Source organism: Culex quinquefasciatus, chromosome 2 (genome assembly GCF_015732765.1).
Source record: "Culex quinquefasciatus strain JHB chromosome 2, VPISU_Cqui_1.0_pri_paternal, whole genome shotgun sequence".
Taxonomy (NCBI): domain Eukaryota; kingdom Metazoa; phylum Arthropoda; class Insecta; order Diptera; family Culicidae; genus Culex; species Culex quinquefasciatus.
The window spans coordinates 5,809,558-5,836,356 of record NC_051862.1 but is presented as its reverse complement, the minus strand read 5'-3'; the positions used below and the strand labels follow the sequence as shown (position 1 = coordinate 5,836,356).

Sequence of the window (26,799 nt, the reverse complement as noted above, 5' to 3'; positions counted from 1 at the left end):
CCCCAAGCCCAGCCGGGGCAGTCTCCGTCCAAGACGAAGACGCGTACCATACCCCGCGCGCGACATAGCGTCCGCGTGTATGGTGGCCCCGTCTACGGGCACGAGAGAGGACGCGTACCGCACACCGCTGCCCGTCCTAGCGTACGCGTGTATGGTGGCCCCGTCTACGGGCACGAAAGAGGACCCGCAGAGCATGCCTACCTTCGGGGGAAGCCATCTTTATCGGTTCCGGGCGGAAAGAGGGCGGGGCCGGACTCCCGGGGGGGGGGTCCGGGGACACTCGTCCAACATCGGTCCACATGTCCGCTGGCACGGTGGCCCGATTTACCCCGACTTGCCATAGACGCGGTCGACGGATCATTTTTTTCCATGCAATTTTTGGTCGACTGTTGTGAAACGCACTGCTTTCTCGTACCTATAGGGAAGTCAAGTTTGATGATGAGGTAGTTCATGAGCGTATATGGAAATTACATCATCGAACCGGGAACGTCATACACGGTTCTGCGGAGTGGTGTCAATTTTTCGATGATGAGGTCGTTCATGCGCGTATATGGAAATTACATCATCGAACCGGGAACGTCATACGCGGTTCTGCGGAGTGGTGCGCACTCGGAGATGCATGCACGTATCTACCACCGAGAGCGCGCTACAATTCAGACCGGTCCCACCGTATGAGCGTACGCCCGCTGAGACTACCCGGCTGGGACGGTACATTGAGGTGAGTCGGGTGCACTCTGACTCATGAGTCGATATGAGGGCTGTCGTGTGCGTATATGGAAATTACACCATCGAACCGGGAACGTCATACGCGGTTCTGCGGAGTGGTGCGCACTCGGAGATGCATGCACGTATCTACCACCGAGAGTGCGCTACAATTCAGACCGGTCCCACCGTATGAGCGTACGCCCGCTGAGACTACCCGGCTGGGACGGTACATTGAGGTGAGTCGGGTGCACTCTGACGCATGAGTCGATATGAGGGCTGTCGTGTGCGTATATGGAAATTACACCATCGAACCGGGAACGTCATACGCGGTTCTGCGGAGTGGTGCGCACTCGGAGATGCATGCACGTATCTACCACCGAGAGTGCGCTACAATTCAGACCGGTCCCACCGTATGAGCGTACGCCCGCTGAGACTACCCGGCTGGGACGGTACATTGAGGTGAGTCGGGTGCACTCTGACGCATGAGTCGATATGAGGGCTGTCGTGTGCGTATATGGAAATTATACCATCGAACCAGGAGCGTCATGCGCGGTTATGCGGAGCGGTGCGCACTCGGAGATGCATGCACGTATCTACCCCCGAGAGCGCGCGCTTGGCGCTGTGGCTATGGTGAGAGGTGGTGCGACACGACGGAAAGAGGAATGGGAGAGGTTCGGCTGTGAGGTGATGTTTGAGCGAGACCGTGTTTTGTTAACATGAACGTCATACGGCTACCACGCTGCTAGTCGGCGATCGTAGCGAGTATTATGTGTTCTTAAGGAGGCGCGCTGCAAGTTCTGCAGCGCTTGCCGCACACGAAACGAATGGGAATCTTTTGACGATTGTATTGCGCGCATGATACGACATCGAGGAACAACGTCTTACGATGGAAGAGCGTTGTGGTGAGGTTGGAAGAGTGAGGTAATTTCCATTACACACAACACACACTATATGAGACGGTGGTGCGCGCGGACCCTCGCCTGGTCCCGGACCACCCTCATGCCCGCATAGCGTGCGTGACGTGATAATGTTGACGAATTCTGGTTGATCCTACCAGTAGTATACGCTTGTCTCAAAGGTTAAGCCATGCATGTCTAAGTACAAACAGTTTTAATGTGAAACCGCATAAGGCTCAGTATAACAGCTATAATTTACAAGATCATTCACCTAGTTACTTGGATAACTGTGGAAAATCTAGAGCTAATACATGCAATATGCAGGGACCTCGCGGAACCTGTGCAATTATTAGTCAAACCGATCGTCCTTCGTGATGCTTGAGTTGAAATCTGGATAATTTTGTTGATCGCATGGTCTCGCACCGGCGACAGATCTTTCAAATATCTGCCCTATCAACTATTGATGGTAGTATAGAGGACTACCATGGTTGCAACGGGTAACGGGGAATCAGGGTTCGATTCCGGAGAGGGAGCCTGAGAAATGGCTACCACATCCAAGGAAGGCAGCAGGCGCGTAAATTACCCAATCCCGGCACGGGGAGGTAGTGACGAGAAATAACAATATAAGACTCTTTTATGATGTTTTATAATTGGAATGAACCGAGCATACATCCTTCGGTAAGGATCAAGTGGAGGGCAAGTCTGGTGCCAGCAGCCGCGGTAATTCCAGCTCCACTAGCGTATATTAAAATTGTTGCGGTTTAAACGTTCGAAGTTTATTATTGTCCAACACGGGTGCTACTCCTAATGATGGTAGTAGGTCACTGGATTGTTGCGACTATAAGACTGGGTGCCTATATGGTGGCGCTTGCCTATCAGGTACAGTGTTTTCACCAACCCAGCTGAGATTACCTTGAACAAATTAGAGTGCTTCAAGCAGGCCAATCAATGGCCGCGAATATTTTTGCATGGAATAATGGAATATGACCTCGGTCTTACGTTTCGTTGGTTTGTAATCAGATCAAGAGGTAATGATTAACAGAAGTAGTTGGGGGCATTAGTATTACGGCGCGAGAGGTGAAATTCGTAGACCGTCGTAAGACTGACTAAAGCGAAAGCATTTGCCATGGATGCTTTCATTAATCAAGAACGAAAGTTAGAGGATCGAAGGCGATAAGATACCGCCCTAGTTCTAACCGTAAACTATGCCAATTAGCAATTGGGAGACGCTACATCATGGTGCTCTCAGTAGCTTCCGGGAAACCAAAATTAGGTTCCGGGGGAAGTATGGTTGCAAAGTTGAAACTTGAAGGAATTGACGGAAGGGCACCACCAGGAGTGGAGCCTGCGGCTTAATTTGACTCAACACGGGAAAACTTACCAGGTCCGAACTTATTGAGGTAAGACAGATTAATAGCTCTTTCTCCAAATTAAGGGTAGTGGTGCATGGTGACTCAATCAAATTAAATAGAACGCTATCAGCAGTCAGATGTTGATCCCGTCGGCCGGATGGGCACGTCGGCCGTTCGCACGGTCGTGCGCGATCCATCCACCGGCGGTGTAGTGTGACCTGATAATACATCAACTCATTGAGGTTGATAATCTGCTTGTGATGAGCAAAATGAGATTGAGCGATCCGTGATGCCCTTAGATGTTCTGGGCTGCACGCGCTACAATGTGAGCAGCAGCGTGTACCCTACGCCGAAAGGCGCGGGAAATCACTGAAATGCTCATTTAGTCGGGATTATGGATTGAAATGGTCCATATGAACCTGGAATTCCCAGTAAGTGCTGGTCAATAGCTAGCGTTGATTACGTCCCTGCCCTTTGTACACACCGCCCGTCGCTACTACCGATGGATTATTTAGTGAGGTCTTTGAAGGTGAACATTTGCTAGTCCTTCCCGGATTACATTTGAATCGCTGAAGTTGACCGAACTTGATGATTTAGAGGAAGTAAAAGTCGTAACAAGGTTTCTGTAGGTGAACCTGCGGAAGGATCATTACAAAGCTTCACGTATCTCTGGAGCGTGATGTGTTGTTTTGTATCACCCATTCGAGAGCACCAGTGTCGACAAGTTCGGCACATACTCATCAATCGGGTGAACGATACCTGGCTGGTCAGCCTATATCGCGGTACCGAGCGCAAACGTGTGCGGCAGGTTCGTCCTATGTCCGCGTATACCACATGCGCTACCACCGGTTCGCGTGGTCCGTACACTCACGTACGGTGCGGCTGATCATCCGCGCACAATACTGTGCAACCCATTAAACAGTGTTTCTTGTTTGACCATACCCATGGCAAAGCAGAAGGCAGTCGTATGGCTACCCTGCGAAAAGACCGTAAATGCTAAGCTAAGGCACGTACTATTTGAACGCTAACGAGTCGAATTCAACCAAGCAGTAGAGGTACGGCTTCAGTTGGTTCGATTCCCGGTGATAGAGTTCTACGACTCTATCGCTGCATGAGTACACCAGTGCTGTTACGCGAGGCAAATGCTTGGAAACGCCTGAGCACGTACTATTTGAACGCTAACGAGTCGAATTCAACCAAGCAGTAGAGGTACGGCTTCAGTTGGTTCGATTCCCGGTGATAGAGTCCTACGACTCTATCGCTGCATGAGTACACCAGTGCTGTCACGCGAAGCAAATCATCGGTAATAACGTCAGAGGTAAGGTGAACTTTGTAGTTGCAGCATTAGAGTGACGAGTTTGTCATTCAGGCACTACAGGTTCATGGTCGATTTTGAACGCAACACAGCTGTGCTACCACTGACAATTGATTCCACATCGGTTGCTCAAAGCACAGTACCTGAGGGTTCGTCGTTTGACAAAGCATGTGAAATGACCTCCTTTCGTCGCCAGCAGTCGAGTACCTAGTACTCGTTCCCTGCTGGCATCCCGACGATTGGATCTCACAGCGCGTCAGATATGCGAAGCCCTCGGCGTGTTAAGAGGTAGGTGATATGATAGTGATCATATCACTAGGACACGGCAACAGGGCACGGCACCAGGGCACGGCATTGAACGCAACACAGCTGTGCTACCACTGACGATTGATTCCACATCGGTTGCTCAGAGCACAGTACCTGAGGGTTCGTCGTTTGACAAAGCATGTGAAATGACCTCCTTTCGTCGCCAGCAGTCGAGTACCTAGTACTCGTTCCCTGCTGGCATCCCGACGATTGGATCTCACAGCGCGTCAGATATGCGAAGCCCTCGGCGTGTTAAGAGGTAGGTGATATGATAGTGATCATATCACTAGGACACGGCAACAGGGCACGGCACCAGGGCACGGCATTGAACGCAACACAGCTGTGCTACCACTGACGATTGATTCCACATCGGTTGCTCAGAGCACAGTACCTGAGGGTTCGTCGTTTGACAAAGCATGTGAAATGACCTCCTTTCGTCGCCAGCAGTCGAGTACCTAGTACTCGTTCCCTGCTGGCATCCCGACGATTAGATCTCACAGCGCGTCAGATATGCGAAGCCCTCGGCGTGTTAAGAAATGATCTAATAGTGATCATATCACCAGGGCACGACATTGAACGCAACACAGCTGTGCTACCACTGACGATTGATTCTACATCGGTTGCTCAGAGCACAGTACCTGAGGGTTCGTCGTTTGACAAAGCATGTGAGATGTACCTCCTTTCGTCGCTAGCAGTTGAGTACCCAGTACTCGTTCCCTGCTGGCATCCCGACGAATGATCTCATAGCGCGTCAGATACGCGAAGCCTTCGGCGTGTTAAGAAATGATCTAATAGTGATCATATCACCAGGGCACGACATTGAACGCAACACAGCTGTGCTACCACTGACGATTGATTCTACATCGGTTGCTCAGAGCACAGTACCTGAGAGTTCGTCGTTTGACAAAGCATGTGAGATGTACCTCCTTTCGTCGCCAGCAGCCGAGTACCTAGTACTCGTTCCCTGCTGGCATCCCGACGAATGATCTCATCGTGCGTCAGATACGCGAAGCCCTCGGCGTGTTAAGAAATGATCTAATAGAGATCATATCACCAGGGCACGGCATTGAACGCAACACAGCTGTGCTACCACTGACGATTGATTCTACATCGGTTGCTCAGAGCACAGTACCCCTAGGGGTTCGTTGTGAAATTACCTCCTTTCGTCGCCAGCAGTTGAGTACCCAGTACTCGTTCCCTGCTGGCATCCCGACGATTGGATCTCACAGCGCGTCAGATATGCGAAGCCTTAGTGAACTAGGCACGCTCTGCACTGCAGGGCGTGCCTTTTTTTTTGCCCCATAGATGCTAATGGTGTCAGGAAAGGAATTGCGAGTTGGTGAAAGGTTATACCTTGATCCGCTCAGGTTGCCTTTTCGAGCTCGAATGGTTTGCTCCGATTCGACGGGTACGTTGTGCACGTAATGTCGTTGAGAGAGTACTCATGTGGGTTCTTTTTTTTGCTATTTTCGTGCCCCGAAAATATGCAACAAACATGACAGTAGGTAGCGTTGACATCGGCCACCATGCTGTATACCGAGAAGGGTGGAGGTGACACAGTAGGTAGCGTTGACTACGCATACCCATGACATGAATAAACACTGCCAGCTCGTGCTGCCGCGGGTCCATGGCTTGGTAATAGTTGAACCGGACAATGATGCTTGGAGGGAACGTGGGAGAACCATGTTTAAGGATGTGGAGGGTCTCTAACCCAGGCTTTCTAGACAAAAACGTCCAACGGACTACATAGATGAATTGAGATGTGTAAACATTAATTTCGATGCGCATTGCTTGCATTTAAATGGCATCGAATTTTATATCGATGAACATTGTTGGGAGTGACCTCCCCTTGCTTTGAAGGTATGCACCAAGCAATTTAGACGATTTCGTGATACCGTTCGGAGCCTTTTAAACTTCAATTTTGGGGAATCGACGTCCCAATTTTCATTCGCACTGAAACCGATTGAAAATGTTCAAATATTGTACTAAAACTTCTAATTTGTGCTTTTTTGCCTTAGTTAAAGCGTATACTTCAACAACTCATTATGTTTAAGCTTTTCTTACGCGGAAGCGGAAAGGTTAGCAAACAGCTTGGTTTTTTTCTCCAGCCAGGGTAATCCTTATCGAGCAGCATTTTTGTAATGGCTTGGTTCACTGTAAAGTCCAACTCGAACTAGACTAGGCTGGTTGAGTTGTAGTGATGTCCCATGATGTTATCGTGTCTACACGGGTTCCCGTGTTATGGTTTGAATATTTTATGAGACATGGCCATTCTGTAAGCGAGACGATCTGAGAATTCATAACACATTTGCATGAGTTGCCTTCCTCACTGAATTAAGTCTGTAATCCTGCGCTAAAAATAAACATTTCACAGACACCTCATAGACCCACCTTCATGTATACCAATCGACTCAGAATCGAAAACAGAACAAATGTCTGTCTGTCTGTGTTTCTGTGCCTGTGTATGTGTGTGATCAAACTTGTTTCTCAGTTTTATCAGCACTGGCTGAACCAAAAAAAAAACGCAAAAAAAATATAAAAATTGAAATTGTAAATTGTAAAATCATTTGGATGAAAAAAGTGTTTTTAAATGCATTTTACACGCATCCAGTTGCTTTCCAATCATTAGTTTTCAAAAAAGTCGATGTACCTATCGACGGAAATTTTTTTTCACAAAAGAAAAACTTTTCGCGGGACTGTACATTGGTATTTTATGAAAATTTTACATGTCTTCAAAGAAGTTCAAACATGCTAAATATGATCATAAACGCAGGAAAATGCATTTTAACTGGTTTTCGGTTGATTAAACTTTAATTTTCATAAAAATTTTGAAGTTTTTCGAAAAAATATGTTTTTGCCCCCTGATTATTCAGCCCGACGTTGAAGGGCGGGGGCGATATAAACTTTGAAAAATATTTGCCACGGCCTAACCTATTAAAATTTTTATGGAAAAAATTGGATCGATGGTACAAGGTAAGACCTTTTAATGTCCAATAAGTTGAGATTATTTTCTGACTGATCAGAAGCTTGTGAAAATCTTAATCTTAAAAAGTAAAAAAGAATTCATAAAACTTAATCCTGAATATCACAACTTAATTAAATAATTTCTCAACAATTTACGAATTTTGGTTCAGCAAAATGTGATAGGCTTTGTCATGAGAAAACAAAAATACTTTTTTTTATAGAATTATGCAATGTGAAGCTTAAAGCAACACATGAACAATTTTGTTTATAACACAAAATTTCAATAATAATGTGAAATAAAGTTATTTATTTTCCAATGAAAGAAAACGCCAATCAGTTTGAGCTGAAATTTGGAAAAATTGAACACAAGTTTTGGTCTGAAATGAAGTGTGATAATTATTTTGGTTTTACACTGAATATTTTGTGTCAAGAGGTTATGTTTTGTATCATAAACTACTGATTAATTTTTCAGTAACTAACAGTAAGCAACATTTTTGTGTTGATTTTATGCAGATTTTAAAGTACCGTGAAATTTCCTTGTATTCCAATGTGACAAATCACTAGCCCTAAAAATAACTGAAACATTTCTCTACTTTACAAGTTCTCTAATATTTGTCATAACAAAATTGGTGTTCTTTCCCCATGAAAACATAATGAAAAAAAAAGCAAGAGGGCTCGGATCGGGCTCCACATTTTCTGGGGGTTTTCTAGCCAAAATAATAAGACCCGTATTTTTTTTTTTTGTTCGACCATTAGGGTGTTCTACGCCGTCTTAGGGTGGTCTGAAAAATGGCCAGTTTCGTCAATTTTCGCAAAAAAACACTTTTTTCAAATTCATTTTTTTATTTTTCTTTAAAAGGTCAACTTATCACCTTTTATTTGCGTATAAAGTAGCAAAAATCGGTTAAAATGGCGGGGAGTTATGATTTTTTGAAAAAAAAAGTTTTTTATTTGTGAAAATCGACGAAAATGGCAATTTTTCAGACCCCCCCTAACACGGTGTAGAACACCCTGATGGCCAAACAAAAAATTACGGGTTTAATTATTTCATCCAGAAAACCCCCAGAGCCCGATCCGAGCACATTTGTTTTTAGGGATTGCTGCATATTTGTATTGTAAAAACATACTTCGTGATTTTTTCTAATCTTTCCGAAACAAATTTAAAGTAATTTAATCGCGTCTTTTGGTTTGCTGTCTTGCTTAAATTTATTTTAAAGAATACGTTAATTTTTTTTCCGAGTTGCTGATTTTGGTTAAAATTTCATTTATCACATCACAGTGAGAAAATTCATCATTTTTGAATAATTGGTGGACAAAGCCTGTTTAAGACATGTTGCAAAACAACCTTATGATTTTTAATTATTTAAAAAATAACTTTGAAATAAAAATCAGTTGAATTTAAAACAAAATATTGAAAATAGGTTCTAAAGGAGGATTTGATATTTTTTTCTGTTTTTTTCCCCTACTATGACATTCTGCGTCAGATGCTGCGGAAGCTGCAAATCCACCGCACAAAGGATACGCACAACAGAACAAGGATGTCCCCCTCTCTGGAAGGGATAACAAAGGGGGTGGGACGAATGAACAGAAAAATGTGTGTAATTTTGTTGCAATTCGTGTTTGATTACGGAATTACACACAGAACAGCTCACACGCACAAACCATATCGAGAGGTCTGGGGGTGGGGGTCACTTCAAGTGCTCTTGATTGGGAGGGGGGCGAGCTGAGCCGGAATTGATCCGGAAAGAGGCTTTTCCCAGCAGTGCGGCTTCAAATTGAAACACATGCAAATATAAAACAAGCTGTGTTGTGACACACACACACACATACATGAGCAGCAGCACACAGACATAGAATGGCAGCCGGTGCTCAATTGCTCTGAATGTTTGGTGAGCTTTATGGTTCAATGAGGAGATTTATTGGTTTCGAATGCACTTTGGGCATTATTGTATGTGCCGAGCAGGGGGCCGAATCGGGCACATTGCTGGTAAACATGGCCTTCCAAATTGCCTCCAGTAGATTGTTTTTTTTTTGTTGTTGTTGTTGCTGTTGTTGCCTCTCAAATGTTGTTTTTGTTTTTGTTTGATACCATTGTTGGAGCCGGGGGAAGCTCAATAGAGCCGACATAAATTGCTGCCCGCAAAACATTGGCATGCGTTATTGGTTCTCGATTTTATGGTTTATTGTTTTGTAATGGACAAGAATGTGCACCAGGGAATTACAACGCAATTTTCATGTTGCATCTGCCTCTGGTTGTGATCCATTTATGCTCGGTAAATGGTGTTGTGATAATATATTTTGTGGATAATAAAATTTTGTGTATAAAGCTGATTTTGCAAACAGAAATATTCATTGTTCACGAAAAATTATGAAGAAAATTAATTTTTAACATAATAAGCCTCCTCCCATTTTGAAATTCACTTCAATAATTGTTCTGGTAATTTCAAATAAATGAAATATCAAAAAGTTTTGCCAACAAATGAGTTTATTTCATTAAAATTACAAAAGCTTTGGTCAAAATAGCACCTCCTGTTTTGTCACAATCGTCCAAGTGTCATTTTGTCCACCTAAACGTATCTGTCCCACGCCGAACTCAACAATTAACAGTGTCCTGCACCGTCCAGCCTGACAAGCCAGCGATCCAGTCTGTGTTTACCTTCACATCAACCGATCCTGGTCCTGGCCGGTCGGTTCCTGTACATACCTTGGTCGTTTGCCTTCGTTAGTAAAGTTCACGCTAAATAACTTTGGCAAACAAAGACCTGCATCGCAGACTGCCTCCACCCAACCAACACTGACTGTGTGCATCGCATTATGCTCCCGACTGTTGGGACCACTGCCGTACAGTGTTACCAAACATTGCCAGCTTTTTACAACCTGACGGGACAACGTCACGAAATTCAATAAAGGGCCAAGTCATGCGTGTTTTTCGAAGTCGGTGAGTGTGGGGTTCAAATCAACATGAGCTTAAAGTGGATTTTAGTAACTTGAGCATCCCCTATTGCCAAATCAGCTTCAGCCACCCCTACAGCTGAAGAGGAGGACTCAACAAAGCATCAGCAGACAACGGTAGTGTGTGTGTGATGTTCCTTTGTGCCAGATTGGCCACAGTGATACACTAATGCTGCAACAACGCAGCAACGCAACGCAACTGAACTACTGCCTTTCTCGAATGGTCGAATAACATCACGACCTCATTCTGTGCGTTGAGCTGTACCATTTCAGGGTGGTGTGAGCAACTCGCATGTCTTAGGGGTCCTGCTTTTCAATTATATATTTAATGCATTCTTTACATTATCTTTTTTAATGGTTTGCTTGCGAACTCAACTCAGGACCGAACACTTTGTTTTGTTTATAGATTACTTTGTTTTATTTTTGTTAAGAGGTCATTGCGTTGCTGGAAACTAAAATTTGCATTTAAAATCTTGAAACAATTAACTATAAACTATGTAAAATGTATTGTATAACGTTAATTTTTGTCAATATTTTTTTTTACTTTAGGACCACGGATCAGAAAAAAAGAAAATCTTAGGAAAAAAAATATTTCTATAAATCCATACAGGGAATGTATACTAAACCACATCATAATTGGTAAAAATAGATTCAAAATGTGTTTTTAAGATTTCAGATATCTTTCAAATATTTTGCCGCCCTCTCCCCGCCCCCCCTCCCTTTCACCACTTTGCTCTTCAATGCAATCTAAAAAAATCAAAAACTTCAAAATTCTAATGAAATTTAAATGAAATTACACTAGCAATAAACTAAAAACAATTGCAAATGCAGTTTTCTATGTTCAAAATCGTTACAGGCATGATTTAAACAGTTTAACGGTCTGGAAGGCATCATTCCCACACGGAAAAAAAAGTGTGCGAGAAATCGTGAATTTCGATTCATGAATTCGTGAATAATTTTGTGCATGATTTCGTGATACCTTTCATGATTTCATGAATTTTATTCATGAAATCGTGCATAAAAATGCACGAATTTATGAATTTAATTCATGGCAAAAATATATTTACGAATATTCATGAATTTTCCATCATGAAATCATGCATATCACTATTCATGATTTCATGACTGATTTTCATGAAGTCATGACTAAACTTCATGAATTCATGAACAATATTCATGATTTTACGATTATTTATGCATGCGTAAATTTTACGTCGTAAAATTTTATTCGCGAATTTATGAATCATGTTTTTCATGATTTCATGAAAGTTCACATGTTTTCATGAATAAAATGCATGAATTCGTGCATAACATTCATGGGTTTATGAATTTGTATCCATGTTTATGATGAGTGATCTCGATCAATCAAGAACAGTTTCGTTCGAACTGTCAAGTTTGTTTTTCGCTTGCCAGTTCATCCGCGTGTTTATTTGCCACGAAGTCAATCGCGTTGTGACTTGTCGCGTCCTGTTGTGTTTGCCGGTAAAAGTGACCGTGATTTGCGGACCCGGGATTTGGAGGTGCTGTCCACCGGAACCGGGAAAAGATCTGCGGCCGTTCCGTTGGAAATGGCAACGGAGCCAAGGGCTAGCAGGAAGAGGACCGAGCTGCAGGAGGAGGACCGAGTGGCAGGAGGAGGAACGAGCGCGGGAGGAGGACCAGGCGGCAGAAGGAGGGCCGAGCGGCAGGAGGAGTAACAAGGTAAGAGACAGAACAGTTCCCGGTTTGTTTCGATTGTCGAATCAAGGGGAACATGGTCCATAAGACAGTTCCCGTGTTTTATCTCCGCGTGTGACAGTTTCTTGGTCGTGGACTCGTAGGGATCTCGGTTTTCTGTCAATTGCCGGAGCATTCTACGCGTGTGACAGACAGTGAGGTTTGTTTTGGTTTTGGAAACGGAAAAATCCGGTTTTTTTTTATCGGTTCTCGTGATGCGCTGAGTGACATTGCGGTGCTTTGTTTTGAGCTAGAAATGGGGACATAGGTAGAGTATGTTAATAATTTTAATGATTTTAATATTGTAAGCATATTATTTTAAAGTATTTAACATATTTAAAGTATTTGAAGTTAATAACGTATTTTAATAATTTTCAGCATTTCAATTTTCTTAGGTACTTTAATTTTGTAAAGACTTTTAAGTTTTTTGAAATATTATTATTTTTAGGTATGTTAAGTATGCTAATGAATTTAGGAATTTTTATTTTAACAGGTATGTTAATATTGTGACTTTTAAAAGTATCTAAGTATTTCAAGTATTTTAAATATTTCAAGTGTTTAGAGTTTGTTGAGTGTTGAAATAATTTTAAGCATTTAATTTTTTCCAGGTATTTTAATATTGTAAGTATTAAAAATATTTTAAGTATTTGAAATATTTATTTTTCAAGTATATTCATTTGTTCAGGTATTTTAATATTAAATGTTTTTAAAGTTTTCAAGTATTTCAAGTATTTGAAATAATTGAAGTGTTTAAAGTTTGTTAAGCTTTTAAATAATTTTAAGCAATTAATTTTTTATAGTTATTTTAATATTTCAAGAACTTGAAATATTTTAAGTATTTTTAAGTTTTTAACATATTTCAAGTATTTAAAGAATTTAAATAATTTTAAGTATTTTCAGTATTTTAAGTATTTTAAGTATTTTAGGTATTTTAAGTATTTTAAGTATTTTAGGTATTTTAAGTTTTTCAAGTATTTCAAGTATTTCAAGTATTTTAAGTATTTTAAGTATTTTAAGTATTTTAACTATTTTAAGTATTTTAAGTATTTTAAGTATTTTAAGTATTTTAAGTATTTTAAGTATTTTAAGTATTTTAAGTGTTTTAAGTATTTTAAGTATTTTAAGAATTTTAAGTATTTTAAGTATTTTAAGTATTTTAAGTATTTAAAGTATTTTAAGTATTTTAAGTATTTTAAGTATTTTAAGTATTTTAAGTATTTTAAGTATTTTAAGTATTTTAAGTATTTTAAGTATTTTAAGTATTTTAAGTATTTTAAGTATTTTAAGTATTTTAAGTATTTTAAGTATTTTAAGTATTTGAAGTATTTGAAGTATTTGAAGTATTTTAAGTATTTTAAGTATTTTAAGTATTTTAAGTATTTTAAGTATTTTAAGTATTTGAAGTATTTGAAGTATTTGAAGTATTTGAAGTATTTGAAGTATTTGAAGTATTTGAAGTATTTTAAGTATTTGAAGTATTTGAAGTATTTTAAGTATTTTAAGTATTTTAAGTATTTTAAGTATTTTAAGTATTTTAAGTATTTTAAGTATTTTAAGTATTTTAAGTATTTTAAGTATTTTAAGTATTTTAAGTATTTTAAGTATTTTAAGTATTTTAAGTATTTTAAGTATTTTAAGTATTTTAAGTATTTTAAGTATTTTAAGTATTTTAAGTTTTTAAGTATTTTAAGTATTTTAAGTATTTTAAGTATTTTAAGTATTTTAAGTATTTTAAGTATTTTAAGTATTTTAAGTATTTTAAGTATTTTAAGTATTTTAAGTATTTTAAGTATTTTAAGTATTTTAAGTATTTTAAGTATTTTAAGTATTTTAAGTATTTTAAGTATTTTAAGTATTTTAAGTATTTTAAGTATTTTAAGTATTTTAAGTATTTTAAGTATTTTAAGTATTTTAAGTATTTTAAGTATTTTAAGTATTTTAAGTATTTTAAGTATTTTAAGTATTTTAAGTATTTTAAGTATTTTAAGTATTCTAAGTATTTTAAGTATTTTAAGTATTCTAAATTTTTTAAGTATTTAACAAATTTAAAGTATTTAAAGTATTTAAAGTATTTAAAGTATTTAAAGTATTTAAAGTATTTAAAGTATTTAAAGTATTTAAAGTATTTAAAGTATTCAAAGTATTTAAAGTATTTAAAGTATTTTAAGTATTTTAAGTATTTTAAGTATTTTAAGTATTTTAAGTATTTTAAGTATTTTAAGTATTTTAAGTATTTTAAGTATTTTAAGTATTTTAAGTATTTTAAGTATTTTAAGTATTTTAAGTATTTTAAGTATTCTAAGTATTTTAAGTATTTTAAGTATTCTAAATTTTTTAAGTATTTAACAAATTTAAAGTATTTAAAGTATTTAAAGTATTTAAAGTATTTAAAGTATTTAAAGTATTCAAAGTATTTAAAGTATTTAAAGTATTTAAAGTATTTAAAGTATTTAAAGTATTTAAAGTATTTAAAGTATTTAAAGTATTTAAAGTATTTAAAGTATTTAAAAAATTTAAAGTATTTAAAGTATTTAAAGTATTTAAAGTATTCAAAGTATTTAAAGTATTTAAAGTATTTAAAGTATTTAAAGAATTTAAAGTATTAAAAGTATTTAAAGTATTTGAAGTATTTAAAAAATTTAAAGTATTTAAAGTATTTAAAGTATTTAAAGTATTTAAAGTTTTTAAAGTATTTAAAGTATTTAAAGTATTTAAAGTATTTAAAGTATTTAAAGTATTTAAAGTATTTAAAGTATTTAAAGTATTTAAAGTATTTAAAGTATTTAAAGTATTTAAAGTATTTAAAGTATTTAAAGTATTTAAAGTATTTAAAGTATTTAAAGTATTTAAAGTATTTAAAGTATTTAAAGTATTTAAAGTATTTAAAGTATTTAAAGTATTTAAAGTATTTAAAGTATTTAAAGTATTTAAAGTATTTAAAGTATTTAAAGTATTTAAAGTATTTAAAGTATTTAAAGTATTTAAAGTATTTAAAGTATTTTAAGTATTTAAAGTATTTAAAGTATTTAAAGTATTTAAAGTATTTAAAGTATTTAAAGTATTTAAAGTATTTAAAGTATTTAAAGTATTTAAAGTATTTAAAGTATTTAAAGTATTTAAAGTATTTAAAGTATTTAAAGTATTTAAAGTATTTGAAGTATTTAAAGTATTAAAAGTATTTAAAGTATTTAAAGTATTTAAAGTATTTAAAGTATTTAAAGTATTTGAAGCATTTGAAGTATTTGAAGTATTTGAAGTTTTTGAAGTATTTTAAGTATTCTAAGAATTTTAATTACTTTAAGTAAAGAGTTTAAAACTCTATAATAAAGTATACAAAAAAAGTATTTTAGGTATTTCAAGTTTTTTAAGTTTTATGAGCATTTTATTTTTTTTATGTATTTTGCGTATTTCAATTATTTTGAGTTTGTGAAGTATTTAATTTATTTTGCGTATTTTTAATAGTTTGAGTTTTTGAAGTTTTTAAAGATTTTTATTTTGTTGAGTATTTTAAGAATTTCGGTGTTTTTTTAATTTTCAAATCAACTCTCTATGACTCTATTTGCGTAAAATTAAAGTGTTTGATCATCTGCATTTACAAAAATAAATCCTTTTATTGTAATTAATCACTTTATTGTAATTGGAGTTATTAACGAGACAAAAAAATTATGGCTTTATTATACGAATTATCGATTATTCTATTATTAGTTCATCAGACAATCGAGTCTGGACTGTAACCGGTGACCGGTTCCAAAGTGGCCAGGTGGGGCCAGATTTCATTGGCATCACATAAAATGGCCAAAGATTTGAATTTCATGAATTTTGATATGTCACATGACAGGGTTCCTTGCACATTCCGAAATGTCCCCAGTGACCACCGGTAACCGGTGACCGGTTCCAAAGTGGCCAGGTGGGGCCAGATTACATTGGCATCACATTAAATGGCCACAGTTTTAAATTTCATGAATTTTGATATGTCACAAGACAGGGTTCCTTGCACATTCCGAAATGTCCCCAGTGACCACCGGTATTCGGTGACCGGTTCCAAAGTGGCCAGGTGGGGCCAGATTACATTGGCATCACATTAAATGGCCACAGTTTTAAATTTCATGAATTTTGATATGTCACAAGACAGGGTTCCTTGCACATTCCGATATGACCCCAGTGACCACCGGTAACCGGTGACCGGTTCCAAAGTGGCCAGGTGGGGCCATAGTACATTGGAATCACATAAAATGTGCTCCGTTTTTTTTTCACAAAACAGGATTCCTTGTCAATTCCGGTATGTGCCCCCAGTGGCACGATATGGTAAATGTACAGAAAAAGTAATCCGGAAATTGTGAAAATCGTACCATGAAATCGTGAATATTACGAGTTTTACTTTACGAATTTTTGAACTATGCATATTGGGCACGAATAAGCTAGGAGCCGTGAATAAATATGCATGATTAGACATGCCCAAATACACTCGTAAACGTGAATTAAATTCATGATTTCATAAAAAAAAATCACGAATTCATGAAATTTATGCATGATTTCATGAAGATTTTACATGATTTCACGAATTTTTTTACGCCTTCAAAAATAAATCATAAAAAAAATTCCAGAACTCATGAATTTTGTGCACGAATTCATGAATAAAATTCACGATTTCATGATTTATTTACATTTTTTCATGAATTGTGAGCATGAAATCGCGAATATTTTTACGCCTTCATTTACAAATCGTAAAAATAATTCGAGATTTCATGAATTTTGTGCACGAAGTCATGCATAAAAATTCATGATTTCATGAATTTTATGCATGAAATCATGAATTTTAATTCACGAGGTATATTTTTTTGATCGTAATCATGAATTTTTATTCATAAAATCGTGAATATTTTTCACGACTTCATGCATCCATTTCATGAAATCATGAATATTATTCACGTTTACGAGTGAAATCGGTCATGGAAAGTCATGCATATTTATTCACGATTCCTGGATAATTCGTGCCCATTATGCATAGTTCAAAAATTCGTAAAGCAAAAATCGCGATATTCACGATTTCATGGTACGATTTGCATGATTTTCGGAAACCTTTTTTTTCCGTGCAATCGGCCATGTTTGTTTTAGAAAAAAAAACATTCAAATTTTGATTCAGAATGTTTCAATCAAAAAATGGTTTTCTTTGTGTTGTTTATAGAAGCATTTTACATAAAGTGATTATTTTTTCATTTCAATTTATTATTTCTGGACCCTGAATTCAGAACCCTCATAGACAGTCATTACCCCAAAAGGGAACGCCACTATCTACCACACGGAAAAAAAAGTGTGCGAGAAATCGTGAATTTCGATTCATAAATTCGTGAATAAATTTGTGCATGATTTCGTGATACCTTTCATGATTTCATGAATTTTATTCATGAAATCGTGCATAAAAATGCACGAATTTATGAATTTTATTCATGGCTAAAATATTTTTACGAATATTCATGAATTTTCCTTCATGAAATCATGCATATCACTATTCATGATTTCATGACTGATTTTCATGAAGTCATGATTAAACTGCATGAATTCATGAAAATATTCATGATTTTACGATTATTTATGCATGCGTAAATTTTACGTCGTAAAATTTTATTCGCGAATTTATGAATCATGTTTTTCATAATTTCATGAAAGTTTACATGTTTTCATGAATAAAATTCATGAATTCGTGCATAACATTCATGGGTTTATGAATTTTTATCCATGTTTATGACGAGTGATCTTGATCAATCAAGAACAGTTTCGTTCGATCTGTCAAGTTTGTTTTTCGCTTGCCAGTTCTACCGCTTGTTTATTTGCCACGAAGTCAATCGCGTTGTGACTTGTCGCGTCCTGTTGTGTTTGCCGGTGAAAGTGGCCGTGATTTGTGGACCCGGGATTTGGAGGTGCTGTCCACCGGAACCGGGAAAAGATCTGCGGCCGTTCCGTTGGAAATGGCAACGGAACCAAGGGCTAGCAGGAAGAGGACCGAGCGGCAGGAAGAGGACCGAGCGCGGGAGGAGGACCGGGCGGCAGGAGAAGGACCAAGCGGCAAGAGGAGGACCGAGCGGCAGGAGGGGTAACAAGGTAAGATATCTGCAAAAGACGGAACAGTTCCCGGTTTGTTCGCGTGTTTGTTTTGAAGTCGAATCAAGGGGGACCTGGTCCATCAGACAGTTCCCGAGTTTTATCTCCGCGTGTGGCAGTTTCTTGGTCGTGGACTCGTAGGGATTTCGGTTTTCTGTCAAATGCCGGAGCATTCTACGCGTGTGACAGACAGTGAGGTTTGTTTTGGTTTTGGAAACGAAAAAATCCCGTTTTTGATCGGTTCCCTTGGATGCGCTGAGTGACATTTCGGTGCTTTGTTTTGAGCTCGAAAAGGGGACATAGTTAAAGTATGTTAATAATTTTAATATTGTAAGTATAAGCATTTTTTAAGTATTTAACCTATTTAAAGTTTTCGAAATTTATAACGTATTAAAATAATTTTAAGCTATTAAATTTTCTTAGGTTCTTTTGTAAAGCATAATAAGTTTTGTGAATTATCATTATTTTTAGGTATGTTAAATATGCTAATGAAATAAGGTTTTTCCAGGTATGTAAATATTGTGACTTTTAAATGTTTTTAAGTATTTCAAGTATTTCAAATATTCAAAGCGTGTAAAGTTTGTTGAGTATTTAAATAATTTTAAGCATTTATTTTTTTCTAGGTATTTTAATATTGTGAGTATTAAAAATATGTTAAGTATTTGAAATATTTATTTTTTAAGTATGCTAAATATGCTAATGATTTAAGTATATTCATTTGTTCAGGTATTTTAAAATTATATGTTTTTAAAGTTTTTAATTATTTCAAGTATTTGAAACAATTGAAGTGTTTAAAGTTTGTTAAGTATTTAAATAATTTTAAGCATTTTATTTTTTCTAGGTAGTTTATTATTCCAAGTACTTAACATATTTTAATTATTTGAAATATTTATTTTTTAAGGTGTGATATTTTAAAATTCTATGTTTTTTAAGTTTTTTTAAGAATTTTAAGTATTTTAAGTATTTTAAGAATTTTAAGTATTTTAAGTATTTTAAGTTTTTTTTAAGTATTTTAAGTTTTTTTAAGTATTTTAAGTATTTAAAGTATTTTAAGTATTTAAAGTATTTTAAGTATTTTAAGTATTTTAAGTATTTAAAGTATTTTAAGTATTTTAAGTATTATAATTATTTTAAGTATTTTAAGAATTTTAGGTATTTTAAGTATTTTAAGTATTTTAAGTATTTTAAGTATTTTAAGTATTTTAAGTATTTTAAGTATTTTAAGTATTTTAAGTATTTTAAGTATTTCAAGTATTTCAAGTATTTTAAGTATTTTAAGTATTTTAAGTATTTTAAGTATTTTAAGTATTTTAAGTATTTTAAGTATTTTAAGTATTTTAAGTATTTTAAGTATTTTAAGTATTTTAAGTATTTTAAGTATTTTAAGTATTTTAAGTATTTTAAGTATTTTGAGTATTTTAAGTATTTTAAGTATTTTAAGTATTTTAAGTATTTTAAGTATTTTAAGTATTTTAAGTATTTTAAGTATTTTAAGTATTTTAAGTATTTTAAGTATTTTAATATTTTAAGTATTTTAAGTATTTTAAGTATTTTAAGTATTTTAAGTATTTTAAGTATTTTAAGTATTTTAAGTATTTTAAGTATTTTAAGTATTTTAAGTATTTTAAGTATTTTAAGTATTTTAAGTATTTTAAGTATTTTAAGTATTTTAAGTATTTTAAGTATTTTAAGTATTTTAAGTATTTTAAGTATTTTAAGTATTTTAAGTATTTTAAGTATTTTAAGTATTTTAAGTATTTTAAGTATTTTAAGTATTTTAAGTATTTTAAGTATTTTAAGTATTTTAAGTATTTTAAGTATTTTAAGTATTTTAAGTATTTTAAGTATTTTAAGTATTTCAAGTATTTTAAGTATTTTAAGTATTTTAAGTATTTTAAGTATTTTAAGTATTTTAAGTATTTTAAGTATTTTAAGTATTTTAAGTATTTTAATTATTTTAAGTAAAGAGTTGAACTAGTTTTCGGCTTTAAAACTCTGTTATGAAGTATACAAAAAAGTATTTTAAGTATTTTGAGCATTTGATTTATTTTATGTATTTTGCGTATTTCAAATATTTTGAGTTTTTGAAGTATTTAATTTATTTTGCGTATTTTAAATAGTTTTTAAAGAGTTTTTGAAGTATTTTAAGATTTTTAATTTGTCGAGTATTTTGAGTATTTTATTTCGGTGTTTTTTTATTATTCAAATTTTCAATTCAACTCTCTATGACTCTATTTTCGTCATATTAAAGTGTTTGATCATCTGTAATGACAAAAATAAATCCCATAATTGTAATTGATCACTTTATTGTAATTGGAGTTATTAATGAGACAAAAAATTAATGGCTAAATTATACGAATTATCGATTATTCTATTATCAGTACATCAGACAATCGAGTCTGGACTGCACATGTAATCCCTTAGTTCTTTTTGTATTTAATTAAAGTTTTTGTTGTATTTTTGTAAAGTAACGATCGGTACCCAATTAACTAAAGTTACTATTGTATTTTTCATTCATTTAAAGCATTTTTGAACATCACATAACTGGGACCTTTGTAAATTTAGAATGTCCCCAGTGACCACCGGTAACCGGTGACCGGATCCAAAGTGGCCAAGTGGGGCCAGAGTACATTGGCATCACATACAATGGCCACAGTTTTAAATTTCATGAATTTTGATATGTCACAAGACAGAGTTCCTTGCACATTCCAAAATGTCCCCAGTGACCACCGGTAACCGGTGGCCGGTTCCAAAGTGGCCAAGTGTGGCCAGAGTACATTGCGGCATCACATACAACGCCACAGTTTTAAATTTCATGAATTTTGACATGTCACAAGATAGGGTTCCTTGCACATTCCAAAATGTCTCCAGTGACCACCGGTAACCGGTGACCGGTTCCAAAGTGGCCAAGTGTGGCCAGAGTACATTGGCATCACATACAATGGCCACAGTTTTAAATTTCATGAATTTTGACATGTCAAAAGACAGGGTTCCTTGCACATTCCAAAATGTCCCCAGTGACCACCGGTAACCGGTGACCGGTTCCAAAGTGGCCAAGTGTGGCCAGAGTACATTGGCATCACATACAACGCCACAGTTTTAAATTTCATGAATTTTGACATGTCACAAGATAGGGTTCCTTGCACATTCCAAAATGTCTCCAGTGACCACCGGTAACCGGTGACCGGTTCCAAAGTGGCCAAGTGTGGCCAGAGTACATTGGTATCACATACAATGGCCACAGTTTTAAATTTCATGAATTTTGACATGTCACAAGACAGGGTTCCTTGCACATTCCAAAATGTCCCCAGTGACCACCGGTAACCGGTGACCGGTTACAAAGTGGCCAAGTAGCCAGAGTACATTGGCATCACATACAATGGCCACAGTTTTAAATTTCATGAATTTTGATATGTCACAAGACAGAGTTCCTTGCACATTCCAAAATGTCCCCAGTGACCACCGGTAACTTGTGACCGGTTCCATAGTGGCCAGGTGGGGCCAGAGTACATTGGCATTACATAAAATGTCCTCCGTTTTTTCACAAAACAGGGTTCCTTGTCAATTCCGACATTTGCACCCAGTTGAACGATATGGTAAATGTACAGAAAAAGTAATCCGGAAATTGTGAAAATCGTACCATGAAATCGTGAATATTACGAGTTTTACTTTACGAATTTTTGAACTATGCATATTGGGCACGAATTAACCAGGAGCCGTGAATAAATATGCATGATTAGACATGCCCGAATATACTCGTAAACGTGAATTAAATTCATGATTTCATAAAAAAAAATCACGAATTCATGAAATTTATGCATGATTTCATGAAGTTTATACATGATATCTCGAATTATTTTACGCCTTCAAAAATAAATCATAAAAAATATTCCAGAACTCATGAATTTTGTGCACGAATTCATGCATAAAAATTCACGATTTCATGAATTTTATGCATGAAATCATGAATTTTTATTCACGATGTATATTTTTTCGACCGTAATCATGAATTTTTATTCATAAAATCGTGAATATTTTTCACGACTACATGCATCTATTTCATGAAATCATGAACATTATTCACGTTTACGAGTGAAATCGGCCATGGAAAGTCATGCATATTTATTCACGATTCCTGGATAATTCGTGCCCAATATGCATAGTTCAAAAATTCGTAAAGCAAAAATCGCGTTATTCACGATTTCATGGTATGATTTGCATGATTTCCGGAACACTTTTTTTTCCGTGCAACAGGACGCGACAAGTCACAACGCGATTGACTTCGTGGCAAATAAACACGCGGCAGAACTGGCAAGCGAAAAACAAACTTGACAGTTCGAACGAAACTGTTCTTGATTGATCAAGATCACTCGTCATAAACATGGATAAAAATTCATAAACCCATGAATGTTATGCACGAATTCATGCCTTTTATTCATGAAAACATGTAAACTTTCATGAAATTATGAAAAACATGATTCATAAATTCGCGAATAAAATTTTACGACGTAAAATTTACGCATGCATAAATAATCGTAAAATCATGAATATTTTTCATGAATTCATGCAGTTTAATCATGACTTCATGAAAATCAGTCATGAAATCATGAATAGTGATATGCATGATTTCATGAAGGAAAATTCATGAATATTCGTAAAAATATTTTAGCCATGAATAAAATTCATAAATTCGTGCATTTTTATGCACGATTTCATGAATAAAATTCATGAAATCATGAAAGGTATCACGAAATCATGCACAAATTTATTCACGAATTCATGAATCGAAATTCACGATTTCTCGCACACTTTTTTTTCCGTGCAGTATTCGCGGTGGTGGTCGATGAATGGAGAGAGAACAAGGGGTTGACATCATTAAAAATTCAAAATTACATGCAAAAATAACAAGTCAGCAAGTTGCTTTTAACTCCTCTCCTTTTTTTGTTGTTTGACGATAAGTCGACGTCGTTTCAACGCAAAAAAGTAAAAAAGGAGAAGGGTTGCGTTTAATTTATATTATATTTGCGTGGCGCGCGCGTCTTTGCAAGGATGCCATCCCTTAATGATACAGTGCAGAGGAGAGCGGTGACGTCGGCGGCGGAGAGTGTTTACCTTAATGCGTTCATAATGGAGTTTTGTTCAGGTCTAGCGAGCGCAGTGTGTGTGCAATTTTTCAGTGGGAAAATGGGGAAGTTTTCACAAAGTTGTAGATGAAAAGGGTTGTTTAATGTCGATTCGCAACGGTGCTGATCAGAGGGGATTGCTTTATAAGAGTAATTTGATGGTTTACGAGGCGTATTTGCATTTTGATCGTGGCAGCATGTGTTACTTTAATATTTTAATGGGGTATAGTTTGATTAGGATGTCTCTGGTGAGTGTAGTTTATTTTTTATAAATTAAGTTTTATTTAAATATTTCCAGAATAATTTTTATTTGTCCTTCCATTCAAGCAAATAAAATTAGGATGATATTATGTTCTAAACTCAGGCAGGCTTCAATTTGGAATTTCTTATTTTTCAACCGATTTTTGATCTTCAAAAAGAATCAGAAAGAAGAACTCTTAATTTTTTATTATTATTTTTAAGTTTTGAAATTTGATTTGGTTTATGTGACTTTGCCAAAGTTTTTTTTTACCATTTTTTTTTCAGAATTCAGCTATGGCTATGTTTTGACTTAAATTTCTTATAATTTATGACAAAATAATGCAGATTTTGTTGAGATTTCTCAGACAATGTCACACTCCGTTTTTTTTTTCAATTTAAATAATAAAGGTGGCATTCTATAGCTAAACAGGTGAAATACGTGCAAAAAAGTTAGAAGGTGACTGTAAAAATATGAAAAAAACTGAATAATATAAACCAAAAAAAGCATAGTTTATCATAGAACAACAGATGTTTTAAATAAACAGCTGAATACGGGAAAAATAGAAAAAAAAACGAAAAAATGTTTATTAGAGAGTTAAACATTACCATTACATAACCAAAAGCGAACATTTTATCAGTAAATGTAGGTAATAATACTGCAATTTTTAATTATTTTGTGAAAACACTGTTTTTTCTAGAATCAATGAATCAATTTGAATTCTTTTAAACAACTAACAACTTTAACAGAAAACATGAGACTTTTTCAGTTCAATTAAGTTCATATTTATTGTTTATATTAAGCAAATAACATGTTGTTTCACTTATTAGCTAGAGTTTATCGCTTTAATGGAAATCATTGAATTAGATTTATTTTTCACACGAGATCAAAACAATAAAAAAAACTGATGGAAATAGGTTGACTCAGAAACTTAATACTATTTCGCAAAAAAAAATGAATTTTAAACATGTACAAAAACATGTTTTTAAAAAAGCATTCGAATGGGCTTAACGAGTTATTTTCAGTTCTTCTGAAATGATAATTCGGCAATTCAGAAACTATTTTTGTTTCCAACAGATGAGGAATGATTGGTAACCAATTAAAAAAACACCCCAGAATTACCTCTATTTTGGTAAGTATTCATTCTTTGCAAGGCAAACAATAGCCTGAACAATAAATTTTAAAATAAAATAATGTTAAAGGAAAATTTCTGCTGTTAGAAATATTTTTATATCAATGTATTTTTTAGCGATTAATTAAATTAGATATTTTTTGACAAAAATGAATTTTACAAAATAAAAAATGTTTAAATTTTTGCAATTTTTTTATATCAAAATCAGCAACTTTTGAGTCAGAAAGAAGTATGGATGAAAATTTGTTAGGAGTTTAAATTTTTTTGAAACAATGAGGATTTTTTGGTAAAAAATATAAATTTAAGCCAATTTTTGCAATCGAATAGTACTGCACAGATTATTGATAAATTGTACCGTTTTCAAAATATAGCCACTTAAAGTTTAAAAATAACTGAAAAATTCCAGTTTTCCAATTTTTTTTAATAGTTTATAATCTATAATTTTCAAAATATTGTTCATCAAAAATGTTATATTTTTCATCAATGAAAATTTTACCATTAATTAGTCGCTGTATTTCTGCAACCAAAGATCCAATCTTTTATGTCTTTTAGGCAATTTTATTGGAAATTTAATCAAAATAAAAAGAATAAAATAGGAAATCATGGACAATATTTGAAAAAAAAATCGAAAAATAAACGTGAATTATTCAGTAAAATAGAATATTAAGTTGCTATATCTTTCAAACAGTGCACTTCATTAACAAATCTGTAGAGTAATTTTCGATTGCAAATTTGCCTTTTTTAACATTAAAAGCTGAACATAAAAAAAATCTGACTAAATTTAATAAGTTTTCCACAAAACACCATTGTTACAAAAAAAATCATAATTCGCCGGTAAAATTGGCTCAAAAATTTCTGTTTTATGTCCCTTAAACTTTTAAAAATATTCCAAAAATTAAAACATAAAGATTTTCTAAATTTATTTTTTGTAAAAAAAAAGTTTATCTAAAAATCGTTGAAAAATAGCGTGTCTATTTTTGAGACACCGAATTAATCAAAACATACCATCAAAAACAAAATTATTAGGTCCTTTTCGGTGCTGGGACCTGGTTAGGACCGAGTCGGCTTTTCTTATTACATTTTTCTTAGGGCTTAGAGGTTCCATCAAAAGTTAAATTTTTTTTTTCAAATATTTACGTACCATTTTTGTATGGACAGCTGTCAAAATTGTATGGAGCCTTGTATGAGTGAACCCCACAAAGTTTGATCCAAACCAAAAATAAAATCCATTTCCAGTTTTGGTGGAAAACTGCTCGTTTGGAATTTTGCTTGATAAAAGAGACAGTCAGTTTATTGCAAATATGACCCCAAGTTTAAGAAAATATTGACATTTGCAAACGATCAATTTCGACAATTTACATTTGCCAAATGGTTTCAATTGAAAACGAAAACCCAGTTTACAACCACTAATTACTCGATTCTGTTTGTATTCAATTAATCTTCAATCTCTATCAATTGCCAGGTGTTTCTGTGGTGGTGTCCTCGATCATATGGAGCACACACACACACACACACACACACACACACACACACACACAGCGCACAGAAAAGGGTCAACGCAAATTTGGACGCCCATTTTCCGCGAGGACGGGATTGAAATGGCGACGGTGATAATCATAACAATGAAACCGGCAATGACAGAAATGATAATTATCGGATCGACCGGCTGACACATACGCAAATAGTCACACACGCACACAATGAAATGCATTATTTGGACAAAATGGGATGACGATCTGTAGGTCTGTGAGTCTGTCTGGTTGTGTGTGTGCGTGGACACATTTCACGCTCTGTTTGATAACAATCCGGATTATATTGAAAACAAACAGAAAGTGGCGTTTTTGTTTGGCTGGGGTCAAATTTGTTTAATGTGAAGCGTTAAATTTGAGTCATTTGCTGAGTTGTTTGACTTTCATCAAAATTTTCAGTCACTCAGACAATGATTGAACTTAAGCTTTGTAATCTCAAAGAGGTTTCCATCAAAGAGATTAATCAGTAATC

The 26,799-nt window shown here is 35.0% G+C and overlaps 2 protein-coding genes across 2 annotated transcripts in view; one reads left to right on the top strand and one right to left on the bottom strand.

Annotated features, from left to right (window-relative positions):
- The window catches only part of LOC6036700 (pickpocket protein 28), a 14,226-nt gene extending 7,511 nt beyond the window's left edge, over positions 1-6,715 (bottom strand). The window contains exon 1 of the mRNA XM_038256288.1: positions 6,639-6,715. Coding sequence (XP_038112216.1) covers positions 6,639-6,708 — 70 coding nt within the window. The 5' untranslated portion in view covers positions 6,709-6,715. The remainder of the gene's footprint in view (positions 1-6,638) is intronic.
- The window catches only part of LOC6051685, a 505,391-nt gene that overhangs the window by 60,957 nt on the left and 417,635 nt on the right, over positions 1-26,799 (top strand). The window lies entirely within an intron of this gene.